The sequence below is a fragment of the Nicotiana sylvestris genome, chromosome 8, assembly GCF_000393655.2.
Source record: "Nicotiana sylvestris chromosome 8, ASM39365v2, whole genome shotgun sequence".
NCBI classification, from domain to species: Eukaryota; Viridiplantae; Streptophyta; class Magnoliopsida; order Solanales; family Solanaceae; genus Nicotiana; species Nicotiana sylvestris.
The window spans coordinates 119,976,981-120,004,043 of record NC_091064.1 but is presented as its reverse complement, the minus strand read 5'-3'; the positions used below and the strand labels follow the sequence as shown (position 1 = coordinate 120,004,043).

The 27,063-nt window shown below is 39.6% G+C and overlaps 1 protein-coding gene across 1 annotated transcript; it reads right to left on the bottom strand.

The window, feature by feature from the left end:
- Positions 1 to 11,723: 11,723 nt before the first annotated feature.
- Positions 11,724 to 12,696, bottom strand: LOC138875595 (uncharacterized). The gene is made up of 2 exons (XM_070154440.1): positions 12,221 to 12,696; positions 11,724 to 12,132 (listed from the first exon to the last, which is right to left on the bottom strand). Exons 1-2 carry the CDS (start codon positions 12,694 to 12,696, stop codon positions 11,724 to 11,726), a joined length of 885 nt encoding a protein of 294 aa, XP_070010541.1.
- Between the last annotated feature and the right edge of the window lie 14,367 nt (positions 12,697 to 27,063).

Below are 27,063 nucleotides of genomic sequence, written 5' to 3'. Positions count from 1 at the left end.
CTCTCAGTGCCCTCATAGCTCAAAGTTCATCTCGTGCTCCATGAGTGTAGAGTTCATCTGTACCGGGTCCTTCTAGTAGCTATTCTGGTTCTCGAGGTCCGATTTAGTCTCCACCACCATTGATGTATCGAAGTTGCTATAAGTGTGGGGTGTTTGGACATGTGAGGAGGTATTTTCCCTGTCTTTTGGGAGGTCCAGTTCAGCAGGGGGGTCCAATTATGACTTTCGCACCAGACACTTCACCACTCGCTCAGCCAGCTCGGGGTGGGGATTAGTCAGCTAGAGGTCGCCCTAGAGGGGGAGGAAGATCAGGTGGCAGTCATGCCCAATGCTATGCTTTCCCTGTCAGGCCAGAGACCATTGCTTCAAAAGCACTAATCACAAATATTGTCTCAGTATGCCACACAGATGTTTCCATATTATTTGACCCTAGTTCCACTTATTCATATGTATCATCATATTTTGCTCGTTATTTGGATATGCCCCGTGAGTCCTTAGTTTTACATGTTCATGTATCTATGCCGGTGGTCGATTCTATTGTTTTGGACCGTGTGTATCGATCATGTGTGATAACCATTGGGGGATTGGAGACGAGATTTGACCTTTTATTGCTTAATATGGTTGATTTCGATGTGATTCTGGGCATGGATTGGTTGTCCCTATGTCATGCTATTTTGAATTGTCACGCTAAGCCCGTGACGTTGGCAATGCTGGTGTTACCTAGGATCGAGTGGAGAGGTTCTCTGGACTATGTTCCAAGTACGGTGATTTCATATCTGAAGGCCCAATAGATGGTTGTGAAGAGGTGTTTGTCATATTTGGCTTTTGTGAGGGATGTTGGTGTTGATACTCCTACCATTGATTTTGTTCCGATAGTGAGAGACTTTCTAAATTTATTTCCTGCAGACCTGCCTGGCATGCCACCCGACAGGTACATTGATTTTGGTATTGACTTGGTGCCAGGCACTTAGCCCATTTCTATCCCTCTATATCATATGGCACCAATAGAGTTGAAGAAATTGAAAGAGCAACTTCAAGAGCTTCTTGATAAGGGGTTAATTAGGCCTAGTGTGTTGCCTTGGGATGTACCAGTTCTGTATATGAAGAAGAAGGATGGTACTATGCGGATGTGCATTGACAATAGGCAGTTGAACAAAGTTACAATTAAGAACAAGTATCCTTTGCCGTGCATTGATGATTTATTTAACCAGCTTCAGGGAGCTAGAGTGTTCTCTAAGATTGATTTGAGGTCCAGGTATCACCAGTTGAAGATTCAGGACTCTAATATTCTGAAGACGGCATTCGGGACCTGCTATGGTCACTATGCGTTCCTTGTGATGTCTTTTGGGCTGACCAATGCCCTAGCAGCATTCATGCATATGATGAACAGTGTGTTCCAACAATATCTTGATTCGTTTGTTATAGTATTTATTGATGATAGTTTGGTGTATTGTACTACAGACGTTGAGGGCAGAGAAACTTTATGCTAAGTTCTCCAAGTGTGAGTTTTGGCTCTGTTCGGTGGCATTATTAGGGCTCGTGGTGTCCGGTGAGGAGATCTAGGTGGATCCAAAGAAGATTGAGGCGGTTCAGAGTTGGCCCAAACAGTCTTCAGCTACTGAGATTTAGAGTTTTCTTGGCTTGGCTGGACATTATCGTCGCTTTTTGGAGGGTTTCTCGTCCATTATAGCGCATTTGACAAGGTTGACCCAGAAGGATGCTCCATTCAGGTTGTCCGATAAGTGTGAGGAGAGCTTTTAGAAGCTCAAGACTGCCTTGACCACAACTCTAGTTCTAGTTTTTCCTTTAGCATCGGGTTCTTATACAATGTATTATGATGCTTCTTGGATTGGTATTGGGTGTGTGTTGATGCAAGAGGGCAAAGTGATTTCTTATGTTTCACTCCAGTTGAAGCCTTATCAGAAGAACTACCTCGTTCATGATTTAGAGTTGGCAGCCATTGTTCATGCATTGAAGATTTGGAGGCATTATCTCTACATCATGTCTTGTGAGGTATTTACAGATCATCGGAGTCTTCATCACTTGTTCAAGCAAACGGGTCCAAATTTGAGGCAGCGAAGATGATTGGAGCTGTTAAAAGACTATGATATTACCATTTTGTATCATCTTGAGAAGGCCAATATAGTGACCGATGCCTTGAGTAGGAAGACAATGAGTATGGGTAGCCTTGCATATATTCCTGTTGGTGAAAGACCGCTTGCATCGGATGTTCAAGCCTTGGCCAATCAGTTTGTGAGGTTAGATGTTTCAGAGCCTAGTCGGGTTCTAGCTTGCGTGGTTTTTCGATCTTCCTTATATGATCGCATCAGAGAGCGTTAGTATAACGACCCCCATTTGCTTGTCCTTAAGGACACAGTTCAACACGATGATGCCAAGGAGGTTTCTATTTGAGATGATGGGGTGGTGCGGATGAAGGGTCATATTTGTGTACCAAATGTGGATGGGTTACGTGAGTTGATTCTTAAGGAGGCCCAGAGTTTGTGGTATTCCATTCATCCAGGTGCCGCAAAGATGTACCAGGACTTGAGGCAGCACTATTGGTGGAGGAGGATGAAGAAATACATAGTGGAATTTGTAGCTTGGTGCTTGAATTATCAGCAGGTGAAGCATGAGCATTAGAGGCCGAGCAGTTTGCTTCAGAGGCTTGAGATTCCGGATTAGAAATGGGAACACATCACCATGGACTTCGTAGTTGGGCTCCCACGAAGTTTGATGCTATTTGGGTGATTGTGGACCTGTTGACTATGCCCGCACACTTCATTCCAGTTGGGACTACCTAATCTTCGGGGCAGTTGGCTGAGATTTATATCCATGAGATTGTTCGCCTTCACGGTGTGCCGATGTCCTTTATTTCAGATCGGGGCACGCAGTTCACATTGTAGTTTTGGAGAGCAGTGCAACAAGTGTTAGGCACACGGGTTGAGTTGAGTACATCATTCCACCCTTAGACGGATGGACTGTCCGAGCGCACCATTTAGATATTGGAGGATGTGCTATACACTTGCGTCATAGATTTCGGGGGTTCTTGGGATCAGGCGCTTGCAGAGTTTGCGTACAACAACAGCTACCAATCGAGTATTTAGATGGCTCCGTATGAGGCCTTGTATGAGAGGCAGTGTCGTTTTTCGGTTGGTTGGTTTGAGCTGGGTAAGGCTAGGCTATTAGGTACTGACTTGGTTCAGAATGCTTTGGAAAAGGTTAAGTTGATTCAGGATTGGCTTCGCACGGCGCAGTCTAGACAAAAGAGTTACCCTAATCGGAAGGTTCATGATGTTACTTACATGGTGGGAGAGAAGGTATTGCTCAGAGTTTCACCTATGAAGGGTGTTACGAGGTTCGGGAAGAATGGCAAGTTGAGCCCTCGGTATATTAGCCCTTTTGAGGTGCTTGAGAGAATTGGGGAGGTGTCTTACAAGCTTGCATTGCCACCTCGTCTATCAAGTGTTCATCAATGTTTTATGTTTTCATGCTCTGGAAGTATTTCAGTGATCAGTCTCATATTTTGGACTTCAACACGGTTCAGTAAGATGGGGATTTGACTTATGATTTGGAGCTAGTGGCTATTTTGGTAAGGGGTTGCTCTGATAGTAAGCAACCCCCACTTCCAACCGAGAGGTTGTGAGTTCGAGTCTCCCCAAGAGCAAGGTGGGAAGTTCTTGGAGGGAAGGATGCCGGGGGTCTATTTGGAAACAGTCTCTCTACCTTAGGGTAGGGGTAAGGTCTGCGTACACACTACCCTTCCCAGACCCCACTAAGTGGGATTATACTGGGTTGTTGTTGTTGTTGTTGTTGTGGCTATTTTGGATCGGCAGGTTCGAAAGTTGAGGTCAAAGAATATAGCTCCAGTGAAGGTGAAGTGGAAGGGTCAGCTAGTCAAGGAGGCTACTTGGGAGATCAAGCGGGAGATGTGGAGCAGATATCCACGCCTATTTGAGACCTCAGTTATGATTCTAGACCCGTTCGAGGACAACCGTTTATTTAAAAGGGGAAGAATGTAATGACCCGGCTAGTCGTTTTGAGTATTGTAGCCCTATTCCCCCATTTATTGCTAATTTTGTGTTCTTTTGTTGTTATGTGACTTGCTGGGGTGGTTGATTTGGTTTCGGGGATGTTTCGGAATGAATTGGGACACTTTGTCCCAAGGTTGAAAGCCTAAGTTGAAAGAGTTGACCGGTATTGACTTATGTGTAAATGACTCCAGAATAGAGTTTTGATGGTTCCGATAGCTCTGTATGGTGATTTTGGACTTAGGAGTGTGTCCGAATATTGATTTGGAGGTCCGTTGTGTCATTTATGACGTGTGCGAAATTTGAGGTCATTCGGGGATTCTTTGGTGTGTTTCGGCTTTGGTTTTTGAAGTTGGAAGTTCAATAGTTCATTAGGCTTAAATTTGGGTGTGATTCCTATTTTAGATGTTGTTGACGTGATTTGAGGGTTCGACTAAGTTTGTATAACGTTTTAGGATGTGTTGGTATATTTGGATAGGGTCCCGGGGGCCTCGGGTGAGTTGTGGGTTGTTTACGGATTGAGTTTGGCCTTGTTGAGCTGCAGATTTTTCTGGTGTCTGGTTTCCTTATACACGTTCGCGAGAGAGGTCTCGCGTTTTGCAGAGTATCTGGGAGACAGGGCAAGTTTTTTCTTCGCGTTTGCGAAGATATGGTGAAGTTGAGCATCGCGATCGCGAGAGGGTGCTCGCGTTCGCGTAGAAGGATGAGGTTGGCTTGGGCACCAGGCCTTAACTCTTCGCGTTCGTGAGGGAGCCTTCGCATTCACGTAAGAGGATTTTTTTACGGTTGAGTTCTGTGCTTTGCGAATGCGAGACACTTTCCACGTTCACGAAGAAGGGCATCTGGGCAGCACATATTTGTTTCAAAATCGAGGGTATGAACCCATATTTCATATTTTGAGCTAGAGACATTTGATTTGATTGGGATAGTGATTCTAACTCAGATTTGGTTGTTATACATGAATCTATCGTTGTTTTTACCATTTAATTAGTGTTTTGGGTTGAAAAAATTGGGCCCTGTGGTTGACTTTTTGGCTTTGTTTAAAGAACTTAGCTTTATCATATGGAATTTATTCCTATAGCTTGTATTAATTGTATTTGTTTGTGGTTAGATTCAAGTCGTTCGAAGGCCGATTCGCGAGGCAAGGACTTGTTGGAGTAGGGATTTGCGCGGTTAGAGGTAAGTAACACTTCTAAACTTGGTTCTAAGGGTATGAATCCCTGAAATACGTGTTATGTGGTTGTGGTAGTTTATATGAGTCTAGCAAACTATAGAGTACCAGGTCCTCTATGAGTTTCCACTGTGAATACTAATAAAACAGTAAGTAAATAATATAGTGAGTTTTACGTGGAAAAATCCCTGCTCAAAGGGATAAAAAACCACGACCTACATTGGTAGAATTTCAACTTCACTACTGAGCAATCTTCAGATTACAACCTATTGTGACCTAGGAGTTAAACTCTTAATCCCTCACTAACTTGTAATACACCTATTACAAGCCACTTTGCAATACACCTATTACAAAGACTTCAACTCATGACTAACTCTAATCATAACACAAACACTAAGGGTTTATGATTTTACAAGAGGGTTCCTAAGCAACACTTCTAGCTAAGCAAATTAGGAATTACAATGAAGAACAATTACAAAGTTACAACTCAACTAAGGACAACAAAATACCGGATCTAAGAACTGGTCCGTAGTAGTGTTAAACTTTGTTCTTGATGCGCTTGAGAATTGAATTACGGAATATCAGATGGCTTGAATGCTTGAAGTGAATTCTCAAGTGTTCAAGTGATGTTTTGTTGTAATACTCTTGTTAATACAACTTGGATGACATCACTTGAATGATGTAATCACTTGGTTGGCCAAAGGACAAGTGACCGCTGGAATGCAGGTAGAAACAGTGTAGGCAGTCACATCACTTTCCATCTATACACAATTGACTTCGTACTGTTGTTAGGGAACTACAAAGGTATCAGGTCCTTGTGTTGGTTCTCTATCTCCTGAAGCTGTAGCAGTTCACATTTTGCTAGAGTCCGTTAATTAGCAATGTATACCAAGTATGTCGGGTTCCCTATTTGGTTTTTGACAGTAATTTTATTAGATCATCAAAACATAAGGCTAAGACATTAAAAACCCATCTATTTCCCCTTTTTTGATGATGACAAAGTTAGACATTGATAAAACATTTTTTAGAGCAGAAATAACCAGATAAGGCAATAAGAACTTTGCAAGTTCCCCTTGACTTGTGCTTTCTCTTTAATCAGATCCCTGTTTCAATTATACTTCCCCCTTTTGGCATCATTAAAAATATACAAGCAAGCAATCAGCATAAAGAAGTCTAGCCTAGCTAATTCATGCCACATATGTGCACTCAACATGATAGAAGAGAGAAACATAGACACATAAGCATTAGATAGCAAAAAGAGGCTAGTTTTTTATATATAAAACATATGCCTTTGCTATACAACAAAGGCAAAAATTGGACTATTGTCATTGGGAGCAGTACTGATACATCCCATCCACATCAAAACAAAAGAAACAAACACAACTACCAAGTCATTAAAACAAAAACAGAAAATCCAAAATCTGGTCACTTAAAGGGTTGCTTAGGTGGCACTAGGAGTAGAGGGCTTGGAATTTGCAGTAAGGGTTTGGAGGACTAGGTCTATTTGGGCATTCGTCGACTTTTGTTCGTTGAGCAGTTCTGCTCTCAGATTCTCCACTTGTGCCCTGAGATCAATATTTTCTTTTGTCAAACGGACCACCTCCTCATTTGACTCTGGGGCCCCTTGGGCCTGCTGACCTTCCAAGATAATATTCCTCGCCTTCAACTGTCGAATCTCCTCAGTTGCACTGTTTTGAGCATTGATGAGCTGAGAGATTGTCGATGTACTGCCTAACCCCCCACTCTTCTCGATGTGTTCTTCTAAAGTTGTTTGAGAGAAGGTCTGCTTCTTGGTCTCTACTTTGCTTTGCCCCAGTGGCACTTTGAAAAACTTAAACACTTGTGTAAGAAGGTATATGGAAGACCATGATTTCCATCCTTGAAAAATGCTACCTTCTGCATAAGTTTGATCATGATGGCAGGCAAGTTCACAGGTGTAAATCCATTCAATTGCTCCATTAGATATAGGTCAGACCTGGAAGTCATGGACCTCCTCTCAGCACAGGGTAACAGAACCTTGTTCACCAGCTCGAAGAGCAACTGATAAACAGGGAGTAAGGCCTTCTTGTGAACCTGGTCCCCCTTCTGGTTTGCATTATCCTTCACCACATCATTTCAAAAGTTTGACCCACATGCATCTTTCACAGTAGACACACCAACCGTAGGGATATTAAGAATATCCCCAAGCAGACTCACATCAAACACGATATCCACCCCATTCACTAAGGCACAAATGTTGTTGGTATCAACAGGAAAGAGGCTGACAAAGAAGCTTTGAACCTCATCCTCATACACCTCAGGTGCATCCATTTGGAATAGATGCCCCCACCGTTGAAACTCAACCATCTCAAGTACTTGTCGAATACCAGCCATATCAGAGATTGTTGGGTCAAAAGTGCGACCCAATAGGACCTTTTGGTGCCTCAAACGTTCAGAAGCAGAACTAGTTTCACTTCTCACCTTTTTTGCAGAAACAGGTTCCAACTTTCTCTTGCCAGACTTCACTACACTTGGTTTAGCTTTTCCCTTAGACTTGACCAATACTTCCTCATCAAACGCTGATGGTTCACTCACAACATCTTTCAACTTTGAACTGGGGGTTGTAACATTTTCCACTGAAGTAGAGTGCTTCTTTCTCTGGGACCTTCTAACCAAGGAACTAGGTTCCTCTTCCACGTCTACCACAGGGACATCCTTATTGTACTTCATTGTTTTCACCAGTCTCTTCCTTTTCTTCTTACTGCTCTTTCTGCTCTTTTGCAGGGCAGAGTCATAAGCTACATTTGCTTGCAACCTAGTAGTAGGTTGCTTAGTAGAAGACTCAGGGGTGATCACTGCCCTTCGCTTGACTATGGATGCATCAAGAGCAATGTTGTCTTGATCTTCCTCATCGCTAGACCGCATTTGAGGGACTATAATGTCTAAGGGCTCAATAGCAAAGTGTGGATAAGGTGCAGGAGAAGAACTAGCATGGGAGTGGGAACCTTGACCTATTTCCTCCGGAGAGGGGTCAGTTCCCTCACAAGAGGGCCCAGTAGTTTCTGCTGGTGGAAAGCCTTCAACAGGCACTATGGCTCCTTCTCCCACTAGTCCCTGTGTCTCATTCCTCTGAGACTTTGGTACACCAGAAATTACCTCATGCAATGCTCCATCTGCTGATACAACAAAGATGGTCGCGATAGTTTCATCCTTGATAGGCTCCATGGCCACCACTGAATCTGAAGCAACAATGGCAGAAAATTGATCAACCCTAGCCCCAGAAACCTCTACATCCATAGGACCTTTATCCTGTTCTCCATTTTTCTCTTGGTTAATGAGAATCTCAAAAGATAGAGATAAATGATCAACGACTTTTGGGGTTTTTGAGATAGTCGCCTTAGAACTGGTGGATGAAGGAAAACATGGGTTAGAGGTGGTTTTAGTGGTTAGGATAGGGATGGCGACAGAGGATTCATCGGGGATGGAGGACTAAAGGGTTTTCTCTAGGTTAGTAACGACTGAAGAAGGGATTTTGGGAAGATTGTCAGCCATTGAAGAAATAGGTTTGACAATCTTTGGAGAGGGTCTAATGAGGGAGTATGATCAGTGAAGAGAAGAGAGGGTTTTTAAAAGAGAAAAGATAATTATGAGAAGAGAGATAGGAACAGGTTCTGAAATGGCAGTAGGGCTTGGGGAGTTGAGACATTTCAGAGGGAGATGGAAAGAATTTGAAATGAAAAGACGTGGCTGTAGAGTCTGAAAAGGAGGATGACATGGCAGTTGATATTTGTACCTTTTCAAGATGTGTATTAAAGAATGCACAGAACTACTAATCTTTGGTACAAGAACCAGGTTCTTGACCTGTCTTTGAAAATTTTCAATCCTCTTTCACCACCCATGCAATGCATCTACAACTTCTATAATCATCATGTGTGTTTACCTGCAACGGTATTGAAGTGAGTTAGACTTGGCCAGAAAACACTTTAGCTAATTTTACCTGAATGTGATTTTCATAGCCAACTAATGTAAATTAGGTTCTCAATTAGGCCTCAATAGCCCCAACTTCACCCTATTTCTTTCGAAATGTTCCCTACTCAATGCTTTGGTGAAGATATCTGCAATTTGGTCTTCTGTATGCAGAACTTCATACAGATAAGCCCTTTCTCCACATTGTCCCTCAGAAAATGATGTCTCACATCAATGTGCTTGGTTCTTTTGTGTTGAACTGGATTCTTGGCCATGTTGAGTGTACTGATGTTATCACATAGAAGAGGCACACAATCAGTAAATACCCCAAAATCCTCCAATTGTTGTTTGATCCATAGGAGCTGAGCACAGCAAAAGGCTGCAGCTACATATTCTGCTTCAACTGTTAAAAGAGCGCCTAAGTTTTGCTTCCTTGTGCCCCTTGAGATGAGACATGATCTAAGAAAGTGAGCCATTACTGAAGTACTTTTCTTGTCCACAAGATAACCTAATAGTCAGCATCAGCCTACCCAATAAGATTAAAACTGTCACCTGAGGGGTAATACAGGACCAGGTCCTGTGTTCCCTTAAGATATCTCAGAATTCTTTTGGCATCCTTCAGATGAGATTCCTTGGGATTTGACTGAAACTTTGCACATAGCCCCACACTAAAGATAATATTAGGTCTGGTGGCAGTGAGATAGAGAAGAGACCCAATAATTCCTCTATACATACTTTGATTCACAGGAGATCCAGCCTCATCCATGTCCAGTCGAGTAGCCGTTGCAATGGGAGTGTATATCACTTTTGATGCTTCCATATAAAACCTCTTCAAGAGCTCCTTGATGTATTTCTGCGGATGTACCCTTTGTGAACTACTTCAATTGAAGACCCAAGAAGAAGTTCAGCTCACCCATCATACTCATTTCAAACTCACTTCCCATGAGTTTTGCAAATTCTTCGCATAGTGAATCAGTTGTTGCCCCAAAAATGATATCATCAACATAGAACAATGAGCAGGATCCTCCCCTGTTTCTTCAGGAATAATGAGTTGTCAATTTTCCCTCTTGTAAAACCATTCTCTAAGAGGAACTTTGATAGCCTTTCATACCATGCTCGAGGATCCTACTTCAACCCATACAATGTTTTGTCCAGTTTGAACACATATTCAGGGTGCTCATGAAATTCAAACCCTGGAGGATGCTTTACATAGACTTCTTCCTTAAGAAATCCATTCAGAAATGCACTTTTGACATCCATTTGGAACAGAGTGAATTCCATATATGATGCAAAAGCGATCAGGATTCTAATAGCTTCCATGCGAGCTACCGGAGCAAACGTCTCATCATAATCAATTCCTTCCTCCTGATTGTAACCTTGAACCACTAGCCTAACCTTGTTCTTTGTAGTGTTTCTATGTTCATCAAGCTTATTTTTGAATACCCACCTGATTCCTATGATGGTTCAATCTGAGGGTCGAGGTACCAGGTGCCATACATTGTTCCTTTCGAACTGATGCAACTCATCTTGCATGGCTTTAATCTAGTCTGCATTTGATCGGGTTTGATTACTTGAATATAGAGGGCTAATTATGTTGTCAATAGGATGGGAGCTTTTTTGTTTCCAGTTGGGCACTTGAATTTCATTTGCAGAGGAGATGGGTAAGTCTGACTGGTTCCCTTGCATTCCTCTCTCAGCTACCTCTGGAGTACTTTGAACTGCATCAACCACTCTTTCTTCAGCTTCAGTGGTTGTAATTGTGGTACCTGGTTCCTCTCTAGCTGGTGAGGAGGATACTGCATTATCTTTATTTGGTTCCTTCACCTGACTCATCATGTCAGCCTTTCCGTTTGTTATATTAATGACTTCACCTGGAACTAGCATAGGCTCTCCATCTTAATCATCCTTGTTCCTCTTCTCATGGGAGGGATAGGACTCGTCAAAAATTACATGAACACTTTCCTCAACACACTGAATCCGCTTGTTGTATATCTTGTAGGCTTTGCTTTGAGAAGAGTAACCCAAGAAGAGTCCATCATCACTTTTAGCATCAAATTTTCCAAGCTGATCCTTTCCATTGTTAAGAACATAGCATTTGCACCCAAATGTTCTTAACTGAGTCAGCTTGGGGTTCCTCCCATTTAGAAACTCATAGGGGGTTTTGTTCAGAAGAGACCTGATCATGCACCTGTTCACCAAGTAACAGGCAATGTTAACGGCTTCAGCCCAGAAGTTCTTGGCAATCCCACTGTCGATCAGCATTGTTCTTGCCATTTCCTCAAGGGTTTGGTTATTACTTTCCACAAATCCATTTTACTGGGGAGTTCTTGGTGCTGAGAAGTTGTGGGTAATGCCATATTCATCACAGAACTCATCAAATTTGGCATTGTCGAATTCTGTTCCATGGTCTGATCTAATACATGCTCCTCTAAACTCCATCTTCACCTGGATTTTCTTCACAAAGGCCACGAATACTTCAAAGGTTTCATCTTTTGTTCTAAGAAACAAAGTCCAAGTGAATCTGGAGTAGTCATCCACTATCACAAAGATGTATCTTTTTCCTCCCCTGCTTTGCACTCTCATAGGGCTACACAGATCCATATGAAAAAGAGCTTTGAGGTGTTGGCATCTTTCTTAGACTTAAATGAGGACTTCATATGCTTCTCTCTAGCACATGAATCACAGACTTTCTGTTCTTTGAACTTTGACATGGGCAGACCACGAACCAGGTCCTTCTGAATCAGCTTATTCAGCAGAGAAAAGCTTGCATGCACAAATCTTCTGTGCCACAGTTCAGCGTCATCATCAACTGCTTTCAAGCAACTCAGATTACCACTTTGTAGAGAATTAAAATCAGCAACATAGATATTCTTGTATCTTTTGGCCACCAGTACTACTTCACCAGTTACTAGACTTGTAACTGTGCATATCTTGGACACGAATTCCACCTTGTTTCCCTTGTCACATATCTGGGAGACACTCAGGAGACTGTACTTGAGGCCATTGACATAGTACACATTCTCAATTAAGTGAGTGAGTGAGTGACTTTCCAATTCTTCCAACAACAAGAATGTACCCCTTTTTCCCATTTCCAAAGGATACACTCCCACCTTGCAGGGCTTTTAGTGAAAGAAAGTCCACGGTATTTCCAGTCATGTGCTTTGAGCATCCGCTATCCATATACCATTGTTGACTGCTTCCTTTCACTATTCCATGCACAAGAAGATCACTAGTTAGATTTAGAAACCCAAGCAAGTTTGGGTCCCTTGTAGTAAGCAAAAGGATGAATAAGTACTCTTTTAGTCCAAGCAGGTAACATGCGTTTTTATGAGTTCCTGGTCCCCTTTTAGCAGTTACTTTCTTAGCAAAAGCTTTGTTTTTCTGCAGAGACATAACCCTGGCTTGGCAATTTTCCTTGAAGTGCCCATTGTTCCCACAGTGGATACACAACCAATTATCGGGTACAGTAACATATCTGCTATGAGGGTTGTAAGGAGTTCTCACCCTTTGAAACCCTATTCCCTTCCTATTACCACCATTATTAACATACATGCCAGTGACAACCTCTAAGGACCAGGTCCACCTAAGGGAATTCTCAAGATATTTTTACTCTTTCTAGTTCAGCTTGAAGTTGCCTAGTTTTCTCAAGTTCAGCTTGGAGCTGGTTTTCACAGTTTTTAATTCATTTTCAAGCTTAATGTATGCCTCACTAGCTACTTCTTTCCCCTTTTCTGACTTTCCAGGCCTACACTCAGCTCCAGGTTCCTCTATTATTTCCCTTAAGTCTGCAATCACTATTAAGAGGTCATCTTTCTCCTACTCAATAACAGTAACTTTCTCCACTAAGGCATTCTTTTCTTTACTGAATTTCTTAATGGTTTCTTTCAAGTCAACTGCTACCACCACCAGATTATCTCTTTCATGTTCTACACTAGTAATTTTTTTAGTTAAAGACTTCTTTTCATTTTCCAGATTATCTATAGTTTCCTTTGGATCAACTACACATACTACCAAGTCATCTCTAGTTTGCTCAGCATCTCCTGATTCTATGGTCAAGGCATCCTTATCATCTATAAGTCTATGATAGGCATCAATTAATACATTTGCTAATTACATGAGTTTTTTAGGAGAGTATGATTTCATATTTCTCTGAACATCCCTGAAATTTTCCTCATCATCGTCTGATTATGCCATCAAAGCAAATATTGAGTCATATTCATTTGCTCCACTTTCAACTTCCATCATAGAGATATCACCTGCATTAATTTCTTCATCAGACTCACTGGAGGAATCTCCCCATGCTGCAAGAGTTTGCTTCACAACATTATCAACGACATTATTTCTTTTGAAGCATTTGTCAGGATCCAAGTTCTTCTTGGCTACTTTATCAGGGTTTTATTTGAAGTGTTCTTGTTTTAGGAGAGGACGCTCTTTGATAAAGTTCCCTGGCTTTCCACATTTATGATAGAGGTCATAATTCTTTGGTCTACTGGAACTGCCTTTCTTTGGTATCCCCCCCATTCCTTCTGACCATTTTCTGAAATCTTTTGGTTAGGTAAGCCATGTCACAGTCTTCCTCACTTGAGTCATTTCCTTCAGCTTTGAGTACCAGGTTCTTCTCCTTCTTTGGTTCTCTTCTTTCACTATCTATCTTCTTCTTCATTTCGTAGGTCTTTAGATTTCTTACTAGCTCATCTATGGTTAGCTCCTGCAAGTCCTTTGCTTCAATAATAGCATTTACCTTACTCTTCCATGAACTAGGTAGGATACTAAGAATTTTCTCACGAGCTTGTTCCTGGGAATGATTTCACCAAGTGAGTATAACTCGTTTATGATGGAAGTGAATCTTGTGTGCATGTCTTGGATATATTCAGCGTCTTTCATCCTAAAGAGCTCATACTCAGGGGTAAGCATATAAATCTTAGATTGCTTTACTTGAGTGATTCCCTCATGAACTGTTTGCAAAGCTTCCCATATCTCCTTGGTGGATTGACAAGCTGAGATGCTATTGTATTCATCAGGTCCTATCCCACACACCAAAATTTTCTTGGCACGAAATTGTTTCTCCACAGCTTTCCTATATGCATCAGTGTATTCTTTCCTGGTCTTTGGCATCGTTAATGGAAGATCTCTGACATTCTTTGTCTGGATAAAAGGGCTATCACATATAACATCCTACAACTCAAAGTCTTCAGCCATGATGAAATCATGCATTCTTGTCTTCCACCACCCATAGTATTGCCCATTGAACATGGGTGGTCTGTACGTAGAATGACCTTCTTCAAAATTTGGTGGAGCAGCCATACGGATCCTTCCTAGGTGTTAGCCTGATAGGAAGAACCCGCTCTAATACCAATTGATAGTTTATATGAGTCCACCAAACTATAGAGTACTAGGTCCTTTATGAGTTTCCACTGAGAATACTAATAAAATAGTAAGTAAATAAGACATTAAGTTTTACGTGGAAAAATCCTTGCTCAAGGGGATAAAAAACCACGACCTACACTAGTAGGATTTCAACTTCACTACTGAGTAATCTTTAGATTACAACCTATTATAATCTAGGAATTAAACTCTTAATCCTCACTAACTTGTAATATACCTATTACAAGCCACTTTGCAATACACCTATTACAAAGACTTCAACTCATGACTAACTCTAGTCACGACACAAACACTAAGGGTTTATGATTTTACAAGACAACGCTTCTAGCTAAGCAAATTAGGAATTACTATGAAGAACAATTATAGAGTTACAACTCAACTAAGGACAACAAAATACTGGATCTAGGAACTTGTCCGTAGTAGTGTTAAACATTGTTCTTGATGCACTTGAGAATTGAATTACGGAATATCATATGGCTTGAATGCTCGAAGTGAATTCTCAAGTGTTCAAGTGATGTTTTGTTGTAATACTCTTGTTAATACAACTTGGATGACATCACTTGAATAATGTAATCACTTGGTTGGTCAAAGAACAGGTGACCGCTGGAACAGTGCAGTGCAGGCAGTCACGTCACTTTCCAACTGTACACAATTGACTTTGTACTGCTGTTAGGGAACTACAAGGGTATCAGGTCCTTGTGTTCGTACTCTATCTCCTGAAGCTGTAGCAGCTCACATTTAGCTGGAGTCCGTTGATTAGCAATGTATACTAAATGTGTCGGGTTCCCTATCTAGTTCTTGATAGTAAGTTTCTTAGATCATCAAAACATAAGGCTAAGACATTGAAACCCATCAGGTTGGTATTGAGGTCACGCACATGCTAGGTGACGGGCGTATGAAACATGCACCATGGTAATTGTGACTTGGTTGTTTCCGTTGTACTGTGTAGTTATCAAACCTTGTTGCTATTCATGAAATCCCTACGTGTTAGAGTAATTGACCGGCAATCCATGTTAGAAATCATATTTAGGCTATATGCTCATTTTGTGTGGACCCATAAAGTTATTTTTATTGTTGAATTACTTGCTTAAATTGCAATTATGTACTCAGTCACATCCATCATTTGCATATTGTACCTCAGTCTCGGTTATTATTTATTGCTACATCATGTATCATTGTTTGGGTTGATTTGAATGAGGTTTGTGAGCCCGAGAGACTGGAGAGATTGATGACTGAGTTGGGGCCTGATAGCCATGTTGTGGGTGAGGTTGTGGATTAGGCTACACGCTGCAACATGCCTTCTTGTCTTTATATATATTATTATTATTATTATGGATCAGGATGCACGGCATAGCAGGCCTTATAGGCTTTATCTATTATTATGGGATCCAGCTGCACGCCGCAACAGGCCATATTGGCTTTATATTAGCGCTGATCTGCCCCTCCGGAGTCTGACATTCCAGCAGTGAGTGCAGGTACCATACGATGCTAAGTGATTGAGTGCAATGGGTGAGATTTGGTACAGTCAGATTAAGTACTCTGAGAGTATGAATACACGAGGTTATCATTGCGATGCATTACATGTGACATGCACATTTGATATGTAGATATAGACATGTAACATTCCTCATATCAGTCATACTTGGCATATTTTATCAGTGTTGAGCTTAAACTGTTAAACTTGAATGCATGTCTACATTTCTTTACTGTGTACAAAATGATTATAAGATTTCTCTGAGTTATTACTGTCATTTTTCCTGTCACATTTGTACTGTTATTGTCTGGATTTGGACTGTACCTATCTGAGCTCATCACTGCTTTCAGCCCAAGGTAAGTCATGTTACTTATTGAGTACATTAGGTCGGTTGTACTCATACTACACTCTTCACTTTATGTGCAGATCCAGGTACTTCTGGGCACAGTGGTTGGTAGACTTGGAGCATTTCCTGCTTGGAGACTTTTGAGGTAGCTGCTTTGGCGTCCGCAGACCTCGGCTCTCCTTCCTTTTAGTTTATTTAGCACTGTTTTATCTTTTCAGACAATTGTATTAGAAGTTTTGACTATGTTGATATTTAGTAGATCATGTACTCGGTGACACCCAGATTTTGGGAGATTTTGTATTTGAGTTGCAGTTAGTCCTTTCGGTTATTTATGAGATGCTCACTGTTAAACTTAATATATCATGCTTTTAAATTAAAATAAGTAGTTATTTTATGATTGTCGGCTTGCCTAGTACTATTATAAGCACCATCACAACATGTTGAGATTTGGTTCATGACACTATGGATAATATTAGCACTATTAGGCAAAAGACGCTCAATGGTCATCAAAGAAATACCTATACTATCTCCTACCCTTACAGGACTTAATCATTTTGCTTCGACTTGCATACAGGGTTTAGACTAGCAAGGGATGGCACATAGTAGAATCAAAATTCTCACCTCACATAATGCACGTGGCTCACTTAGGACGGCTCAAACCCGACTCTCAAGTTAAAGCACTAGCACAATCATTATATACAATAAGTTGACATAAAGTAATAATAGAAGTGAATAGATAAGCCTAAGTGTCAAAAGAAAGCCATAGATACTCTCAAGGAGTGCAATCATAGAAACCATGAAGAAAGTATCCAGTTCAAATGCTCTAGGCCTAAGCCTCGGTATAAAACATGTCAAAAGGCACAGATGCTCAAACTCTTTCCATTCCATTATACTTTAAAAAGAAAACAAATAAAGGAATGTTTTTTGTATTTTTCTTTAGATTTTAGTACCTTAAGAAAACTGACTAGGAAATTCATCGTCGGGCAAAATCCACAAATTTTATAAAGTTTGAAAACTACCTAAAAGTACTCGATTTAAGAAAATGGCATCCTCGGGAAAGAACCGTATGTTAAAGAAAACCCAATATTAAGCCAATAAAAAGTTAACTACGATTATACAATTACAATGGCCTTAAGTGTGTCACGACCCGGATTTCCCACATTCGGGAATCGTGATGGCGCCTACTCGTGAAAGCTAGGCAAGCCGATATTTACAATTTACCACCATTATTATTAATCAAATCGGAACAGATAATAATGAAAAAAAAAGATAATTAAGAAATGCGGAAATGATATTACAGTGCCACAACTCAAGTACATAACTACCCCATAGATCCGGTGTCACAATCTACGAACGACTAAGATTTACTACAAATATAAGTCTGAAAGAAGTACAACCATTCTCTAAATAGAAGAGACAACAGAAAATTAAAGCGGGGAAGGGGGGCTTCAGGCTCTACGAACGCCAACAAATCTACCTTGGCCTCCCTGAACTGAAGGCAGCTACCTCGAATCTACTCACAGGATCTGGCACTGAGATCTGCACAAAAGTGCAGAGTGCAATATCAGTACAACCAATCCCATGTACTGGTAAGTGTCGAGCCTAACTGATAGCATCAAGAACAAGGATATAGTTAAGGACAATGATAGAGATGATAGAGTTTTGGAAGCTCCAAGGCCATTTACAAGATCTCAAGCTAAAGAGTTGCAAGCTAAGGTTGCTAGACTTCAATGGCAAATAAAGAAGCTTTTAATTGTAGAGGAAGAGCTCAAGCCCAAAGGAGATGAATTGTCCAAGTTTTACAATTATTTGGTAGTCCAAATTGAAGTCCAAGAGGAGGAAGATTGGGTTACCAAATCAGCCCTTGAAGTCCACCAATAGGGCTCAAAATGACCTTAAAAGAGGTCCAAAAGGGGGTGTTTCAAAAGGAGCCCAATTGGAGTCCAAACCAATGGCCCAAACTAATAGTTTTAAGGCCCAAATCTGCCCCAAAAGGATTTGGCCGCCCCCACTTAATTTTGATGGCTTTTGTTACCCCTTAGGAGCCACCTACCTAAGTTTGATGGCTATTGTGACCCCTAGCAGCCCCCTACCTAATTTAGATGACTTTTTAGCAACCCCCTACATTATTTTAAGTGCTTTTAACTCCTATAAATAAGGAGTTCTTCTCATTCATAAGATACAACATTTATTGATTAAGTATATCATACTTTGAGAGTTCTTTTGAACCTTTGTTACTTGTGCTTTGAGATTTATCTTTCAACCTTTACTAGTTCTTAGTTCAAGGTAGTAAGATTACTTCTCTTTTATGATATCTTTGATTCCTTTGTGGTATTCTTAGAAGGCGATTAATACTAGTTATTAATTGTTGTCTCAAGTTACTCGTAAAGTGGTCAAGATCCGAATCTATTGTTTTGATTTGCTTTTTAAGTAAAGGCGTTTGTTTTGTTCCATAAATCAAGACGTTGTTACTTTGATCTTGTCAAGGCTATAGAACTTACGTTCTTGGAAGTTCTTGGAATTCTTTCCTTGAATTCTTCCCATATCCTTTATTTTCATCTCTTTAATTCTAGTTGTTTAATTCCTTGTTGTTATTGCTTCCGCATTTACTTCTCAAATTCTTACTCTAATTTGGATTCCCGACCTAGTTGTTATCAAGTGGTATCAGAGCGGTTTTTATCAAGATTTCGTTCTTGGTAAGTCTTGGGATTTCTTGAATACTAAGAGCAAAGAAAAGAAAAGAAAAAAAATTTAAAAAAAAACGAAAATCAGTTTTTAGAACAAAAAATAGAATTGCGTGCTCTCCGGGATATTTCTTTTGTATCTAATTTGTTACCAAAAATTAACAAAGGAAACAAGAAGAGGGGATCCTAGATTTTCTTACTCTTTCTAATCTAAACATATAATCCTTTCCTTTTTGTTCGCGTCATGTTTCAACCGAGCCTAATAGTTCTAGGATTTGGTTTTTCTTTCATTAGTTCCCCAAAAATCTGAATTTTACTACTAAGAATTTCATACGAGTTGGGTTTAATTATAAATCTACAAAGTATTTTGTTCAAAGGTTATTCCGAGAAAAAAAAGAGCTAATTTTTGTGATACAGTTTACACTTTTTTTTTTAAAGATGTCGCGTACAGGTAGTGATGATGAACGAAGGATTCTACAAGAAGCTGAAATCAAAGCAAGAAATGATTTTACCTTGCAAGCTATGCATCAACAATTTGAAAGGTTGAATTTGCAACTCCAAGAGATGAGGGATACCATTGCTGATCAAAATGATACAATAGCTGAACTTAGGAGGGAAAATAATGTTAGACCCCAAGCTAGGAGAAATGTACCCCATGCTCCCATTGTAAATCAAGAAAACCCTATAGATGATTTTAATGATATTGATTTTGATAGGGTGGGAAGAGATAGGAGGGGACAAAGAGGTAGAGTAGAAGATGATAATATAAGTAGTATAAAGATGAAGATGCCATCATTCAAGGGAGCAAGGGACCCAGACTTGTACCTTGATTGGGAGAGAAAGGTTGAAGCCATCTTTGATTGTCACAACTACTCTGAGGGTAAGAAAGTTAAACTTGTTGTTGTTGAGTTTTCTGACTATGCTGCTATTTGGTGGAAAAAGCTTGCTAGGGACAGATTGCAAGAAGGACAAGCACCAGTTGCTACTTGGGCTGAGATGAAGAGGGTGATGAGGAAGAGATTCGTGCCATCACACTTTCAAAGAGAGCTACAACAACGTCTTCAAACATTGAAGCAAGGGTCCATGTCTGTGGATGAGTACTTTAAGGCTATGGATATGGCTATGATCCAAGCTAATTGTACAGAGGAAGAAGAGGCTACAATGGCTAGGTTTTTAAATGGTTTAAATAAGGAAATAGCTGATGTAGTAGAATTACAACAATATGTAACAATAGATGAGTTAGTTGATTTGTCTGTAAAGATAGAAAATCAAAATAAAAGAAAGCAGACTAGCTCGTGGAAAGGTCGGACAAGCACCATCTCCAAGAAGCCATGGCCATATCATGAGATGAAGAGTTCTTCTAGACCTCAAGAAGACAAGGGTAAAGGTAAATTTGAGAACAAAGAGGGAGGTAAAACCTTTAACCCTAAACCTTTTACACCTTCTAGTTCTATTCAATGTCATAAATGTAAAGGAAGGGGTCATATGATGCATGAATGTCCAAGTAGAAGAAACATCATTCTTAGAGAAGATGGAGGATATGAGAGTGAAAAAGGTGAGGGAGAAGAAGAGGGAGATGTGAGTGATGAAGATGATGTAGAACTACCTAATGAGGGCATGATTGGGGTAGTTAGAAGGATTATGACTATCAATTTGGCAAGCAATAGTGAAGAACAAAGGGAGAATATATTCCATACTAGGTGTGGGATAAAGGGAAAAACTTGCTCTATGATCATTGATAGTGGTAGTTGTGCTAATGTGGTGAGTTCATACTTTGTGGAAAAATTGGGACTTGCATGCATGAAACACCCTACTCCATATAGACTCCAATGGTTAAATGATAGTGGTGAACTAAAGGTAAACAAACAGTGCATGATTTCATTTAATGTTGGTAGATATGAGGATGATATTCTTTGTGACATAATACCTATGCAAGCTTGTCATATCTTACTGGGTCGTCCTTGGCAGTATGACAGGAATGTTTTTCATGATGGAAGAAAGAATAGATATTCTCTTGAACTAAATGGCAGGAAATTTACTCTTGCACCTTTATCTCCTTCTCAAGTGTTTGAAGATCAAAAGAGATTAAGAGAAACAATGGGAAAAACAAGGGGAGAGATAAAAACTGAGCTTGAGGAAAAAGAAAAGAAAGAAGGCCAAGAATTAGAAAAAAAGAGAGATGGCCGAGAGAAAGAGAGAGAGGGCAGCAATTTGAGAGAAGAGATAAAAAAGGGTTTGAATGAAAAAATAGACAGTCTTGGTGAGAGGAAAGAGGTTAAGGAAAGAAAAAAAGAGAGTTTTTATATAAAAACCAAAGAGTGTTTAAATGCAAGAAAAGAGGGGCTGCCCATAATACTACTTACTTACAAAGAGACTTTGATTAATTCTGAGTTGCTAACTTCTTCTTTGCCAAGTAGTATTTCTTCTCTTTTGCAGGATTTTGAAGATGTCTTTCCAGAAGATATTCCTAATGGATTGCCACCTTTACGTGGCATTGAGCATCAAATTGATTTTGTACCTGGATCACAAATCCCAAATAGGCCAGCCTATAGGAGTAATCCAGAAGAGACAAAAGAACTTCAAAGGCAAGTTGAGGAGTTGCTTGAGAAAGGTTTTGTGAGAGAGAGCATGAGCCCTTGCTCGGTTCCCGTCCTATTGGTACCAAAAAAGGATGGAACTTGGAGGATGTGCGTGGATTGTAGAGCAATCAACAAGATTACGGTAAAGTATCGCCACCCTATTCCTCGTCTTGATGACATGTTGGATCAATTACATGGATCCAAAATCTTTTCTAAAATTGATCTAAAAAGTGGTTACCATCAGATTCGAATGAATCCTGGAGATGAATGGAAAACTGCTTTTAAGACCAAATATGGGCTTTATGAGTGGTTAGTTATGCCTTTCGGCTTGACTAATGCACCTAGCACTTTCATGAGATTAATGAATCATGTTTTTAAGGATTTTCATGGAAAATTTGTTGTGGTGTACTTCGATGATATCTTGGTCTTTTCTAATACTTTAGAAGAGCATGTAGAACACCTAAAACAAGTTTTTGAAGTTCTTAGAAAGCAATTTTTATTTGCTAATCTTAAAAAGTGTACTTTTTATGTGGATCGTGTGATTTTCTTGGGTTTTGTAGTTAGTTCTAAAGGAGTTGAGGTTGATGAAGAGAAAATCAAAGCAATAAAAGAATGGCCTAAACCTAAGAGTGTAACTGAAGTTAGGAGTTTTCATGGACTTGCTAGTTTTTATAGGAGGTTTGTGAGAGACTTTAGTACCATTGCTTCTCCTTTAACTGAAGTTATTAAAAAGGATAAGATTTTTAAATGGGGAAAAGAACAAGATGATGCTTTTAACTTGTTGAAAGAAAAGTTATGTTCTGCTCCATTGTTACAATTGCCTGATTTTTCTAAATCTTTTGAAATTGAATGTGATGCTTCGGGCAAAGGAATAGGTGCTGTTTTGATGCAAGATTCTAAACCTATTGCCTACTTTAGTGAAAAGTTAAGTGGAGCCACATTGAACTATTCCACTTATGACAAAGAGCTATATGCTTTGGTAAGGGCTTTAGCCACATGGCAACATTACTTGTGGCCAAGAGAGTTTGTCATTAAAACTGATCATGAATCCTTGAAATACTTGAAGAGTCAAGGTAAGCTTAGTAGAAGGCATGCTAAGTGGGTTGAATTCATTGAAATGTTTCCTTATGTAATTTCTTACAAACAAGGGAAAGAAAATGTTGTTGCTGATGCACTTTCAAGGAGGTATGTCTTAGTTTCTACCCTGACTTCTAAATTAATGGGTTTTGATCAAATCAAGGGACTTTATGCTAATGATGTTGATTTTGGCAAAATTTTTGCAGATTGTAAGTTGAGTCCTTTTGAGAGGTTTAACCTCCAAGATGGCTTTCTCTTTAAGGAAAATAAGTTGTGTATTCCTAATTGCTCTTTACGTGAAGTATTTGTAAGGGAAGCACATTGTGGAGGGCTTATGGGACACTTTGGAGTCCCAAAGACACTAGACATACTGGCCGAAAATTTCTTTTGGCCTGGAATGAGAAAAGATGTTGAAAGAATGTGCGCACAGTGTTTGGAATGTAAACAAGCTAAATCTAAAGTGTTACCACATGGTCTTTACACGCCATTACCTGTTCCTACTTCGCCTTGGATTGATATTTCCATGGATTTTGTGTTAGGTTTGCCTAGAACAAGATATGGTAAGGATAGTATATTTGTTGTGGTAGATAGGTTCTCCAAAATGGCTCATTTTATTCCTTGTTTAAAGACTAATGATGCCTCACATGTTGCTGATCTTTTTGTAAAAGAGGTTGTCAAATTTCATGGTATACCTAGAACTATTGTTAGTGATAGGGATGCTAAGTTTTTGAGCCACTTTTGGCGTGTGTTTTGGGGGAAGTTAGGTACTAAATTGTTGTTTTCTACTTCTTGTCACCCACAAACTGATGGACAAACTGAAGTAGTTAATAGAACCTTAGGAAACATGTTGAGGGCTGTTTTGAAAGGTAAATTAACTTCATGGGAAGATCACTTACCTATGATTGAATTTGCTTACAATAGAACAATTCATTCTTCTACAGGTATATCTCCTTTTGAGGTTGTTTATGGTTTTAATCCCTTCACTCCCCTTGATTTATTACCATTACAAACTAATGATATTGCTAATCTTGATGGTAGGACAAAGGCTGAGATGATGAAAAAAATTCATGAACAAACAAGGCTTGCAATTGAGAAGAAAAATGAGCAAACTGCCTTGAGAAAGAATAAGGGACGAAAGCAAGTTATTTTTAAACCTGGAGATTTAGTTTGGGTTCACTTTAGAAAGGAGAGATTTCCTTCCAAAAGGAAGTCAAAGTTGCATCCTAGAGGAGATGGCCCATTTCAAGTCCTTGAAAGGATTGGAGACAATGCTTACAAGTTGGACCTTCCTGGTGAGTTCCAAGTAAGTGCCACATTTAATGTTGCTGACTTATCTTTGTTTGATGTAGGATCGAATTCGAGGACGAATTCTTTTCAAGAAGGGGGGAATGATAGCATCAAGAACAAGGATATAGTTAAGGACAATGATAGAGATGATAGAGTTTTGGAAGCTCCAAGGCCATTTACAAGATCTCAAGCTAAAGAGTTGCAAGCTAAGGTTGCTAGACTTCAATGGCAAATAAAGAAGCTTTTAATTGTAGAGGAAGAGCTCAAGCCCAAAGGAGATGAATTGTCCAAGTTTTACAATTATTTGGTAGTCCAAATTGAAGTCCAAGAGGAGGAAGATTGGGTTACCAAATCAGCCCTTGAAGTCCACCAATAGGGCTCAAAATGACCTTAAAAGAGGTCCAAAAGGGGGTGTTTCAAAAGGAGCCCAATTGGAGTCCAAACCAATGGCCCAAACTAATAGTTTTAAGGCCCAAATCTGCCCCAAAAGGATTTGGCCGCCCCCCACTTAATTTTGATGGCTTTTGTTACCCCTTAGGAGCCACCTACCTAAGTTTGATGGCTATTGTGACCCCTAGCAGCCCCCTACCTAATTTAGATGACTTTTTAGCAACCCCCTACATTATTTTAAGTGCTTTTAACTCCTATAAATAAGGAGTTCTTCTCATTCATAAGATACAACATTTATTGATTAAGTATATCATACTTTGAGAGTTCTTTTGAACCTTTGTTACTTGTGCTTTGAGATTTATCTTTCAACCTTTACTAGTTCTTAGTTCAAGGTAGTAAGATTACTTCTCTTTTATGATATCTTTGATTCCTTTGTGGTATTCTTAGAAGGCGATTAATACTAGTTATTAATTGTTGTCTCAAGTTACTCGTAAAGTGGTCAAGATCCGAATCTATTGTTTTGATTTGCTTTTTAAGTAAAGGCGTTTGTTTTGTTCCATAAATCAAGACGTTGTTACTTTGATCTTGTCAAGGCTATAGAACTTACGTTCTTGGAAGTTCTTGGAATTCTTTCCTTGAATTCTTCCCATATCCTTTATTTTCATCTCTTTAATTCTAGTTGTTTAATTCCTTGTTGTTATTGCTTCCGCATTTACTTCTCAAATTCTTACTCTAATTTGGATTCCCGACCTAGTTGTTATCACTAACCTCGGCGAAGTAGTGACGAGGCTAGGACACAACAACCATATAAACCTGTGTAGTTAAATCATATACGAACAGAACAATATAACAGAAAATAAGATAAAGATGGGAAAGGGAACATGTTGCGGGGAATATCATATACTAACAGTAATTCAATACAGAAATATAATGAACACCATATTTGTATCAACAAGAATAATGAAACAGTAACACGTACACGACATCACCGTTCATGCTTTTATTCTTGTTCTCACCATAAGAAACAACAGAAATGGTACGACATCACTCTTCGTGCTCTTACTCTCATAATCATGGCACGACATCACCCTTCGTGCATTAACACTCACAATATCGGCATGTCATCACCTTCGTGTATTAATACTCACTCACAATATCATACACGACATCACCCTTTGTGCTTTACACTCTCCCTCACCCAAATGATAGAAACAATACATCCCGACAAGGAAATCAACAATAGAAACAAATACATCCCGGCAAGGGAATCAGCTATAACCAATCTCGTTCCAACAGTTACTTCACAAAATAAATTTCAACTTGAGCCAATACTCAACAATGGTCAATTACCAAGAAATTATCATAAGTCTTGTTCAACAGTGATAATCATCAATTTAAGCATGGACAGTACATAATAAGAGCCACAACAATCATGGTATAAGACTCACGGGCATGCTTGACACCAACGTATAGATACTCGTCGCCACACTTATATGTCGTACTCACCACTAACACGTAGAAAATAATACCACTACACATATTACCTCAAGCTAAGGTTATATCAAACACTTACCACGGACAAAATCAAGCCTCAATTACCGCTTTACCTCTCGGTTCCACTTCAAATCTGCTTGTATCTAGTCATAATTTACTTAATAACATCAATAAATGCTAAATAAACCAATTCTAGTGCATAAATATAGATTTTCCAATGTTTTTCCAAAAAGTCAAAAACCGACCTTGGGCCTGCTTAGTCAAACTCGAAGTTCGATCCAAAACCCAATTACCGATTCACCCACGAACTCAAATATGCAATTGGTTTAGAAATCTGACCTCAAATTGAGGTCTAAATCCTCAAAATTTAAAAATCCTAATTTCTACCCGAAAACACCCAATTTCCCATGAAAAACCCTAGATTTTGAAGTGAAATCATGTAAAAAGATGAATTAGATTGAAGAAGATGAGTTAGAAATCACTTACCTATTATTTGGAGAAGTTTGGATCTTTGAATAATCACCTAGGGATGTTTAGGGTTTGAGAGAATTGAAAATGATGAAAATCCCGTCTGAAATCTCACTTAACAGGCCGCAAATATCGCAATTGCGATCAAGGGTTTGCAATTAATTTCTGCTTCCTTCGCATTTGCGACAAACACTACTAGAAAATAAGCCTACGACAACGCCACACGTTCCGTTGCCATAGTAAAAAAATCAGTTGCGATAAAGCTAGTGCCACGGTTTAACGTCTGTTGCGGGAACTTGAGTCGCTATTGGTCTATTGCAACATCTTCCAGCAACGGTTTCATAACCGTTGCCATAGGCACATCTACCGTGACGATTTTATTATGATCAAATCCAACGATTAATAGTGAGTTATGGCAACCGTTTTGAACCGTCGTTATTTGTGTATTGCGACGACTGAGAACCGTTGCTATAGATATTACATCATTTTATATATTGTGTTGTTTTACCTGTTGGAACAGTTATTACAAGCTGATGCAACAGTTATGCTGAGCTACTGCAACGGTTATGCTGAGCTACTGCAATGATTATACTAAGCTACTGTGACTACTGTTGGAAGTTATTAACGGTATCACAACAAGATAAATGTATAATACACTGAAATTAATATATAATTGATGAAATGAAAATATATTCATCAACAGAATCATAATTCAAAATATACAACTATGATTAT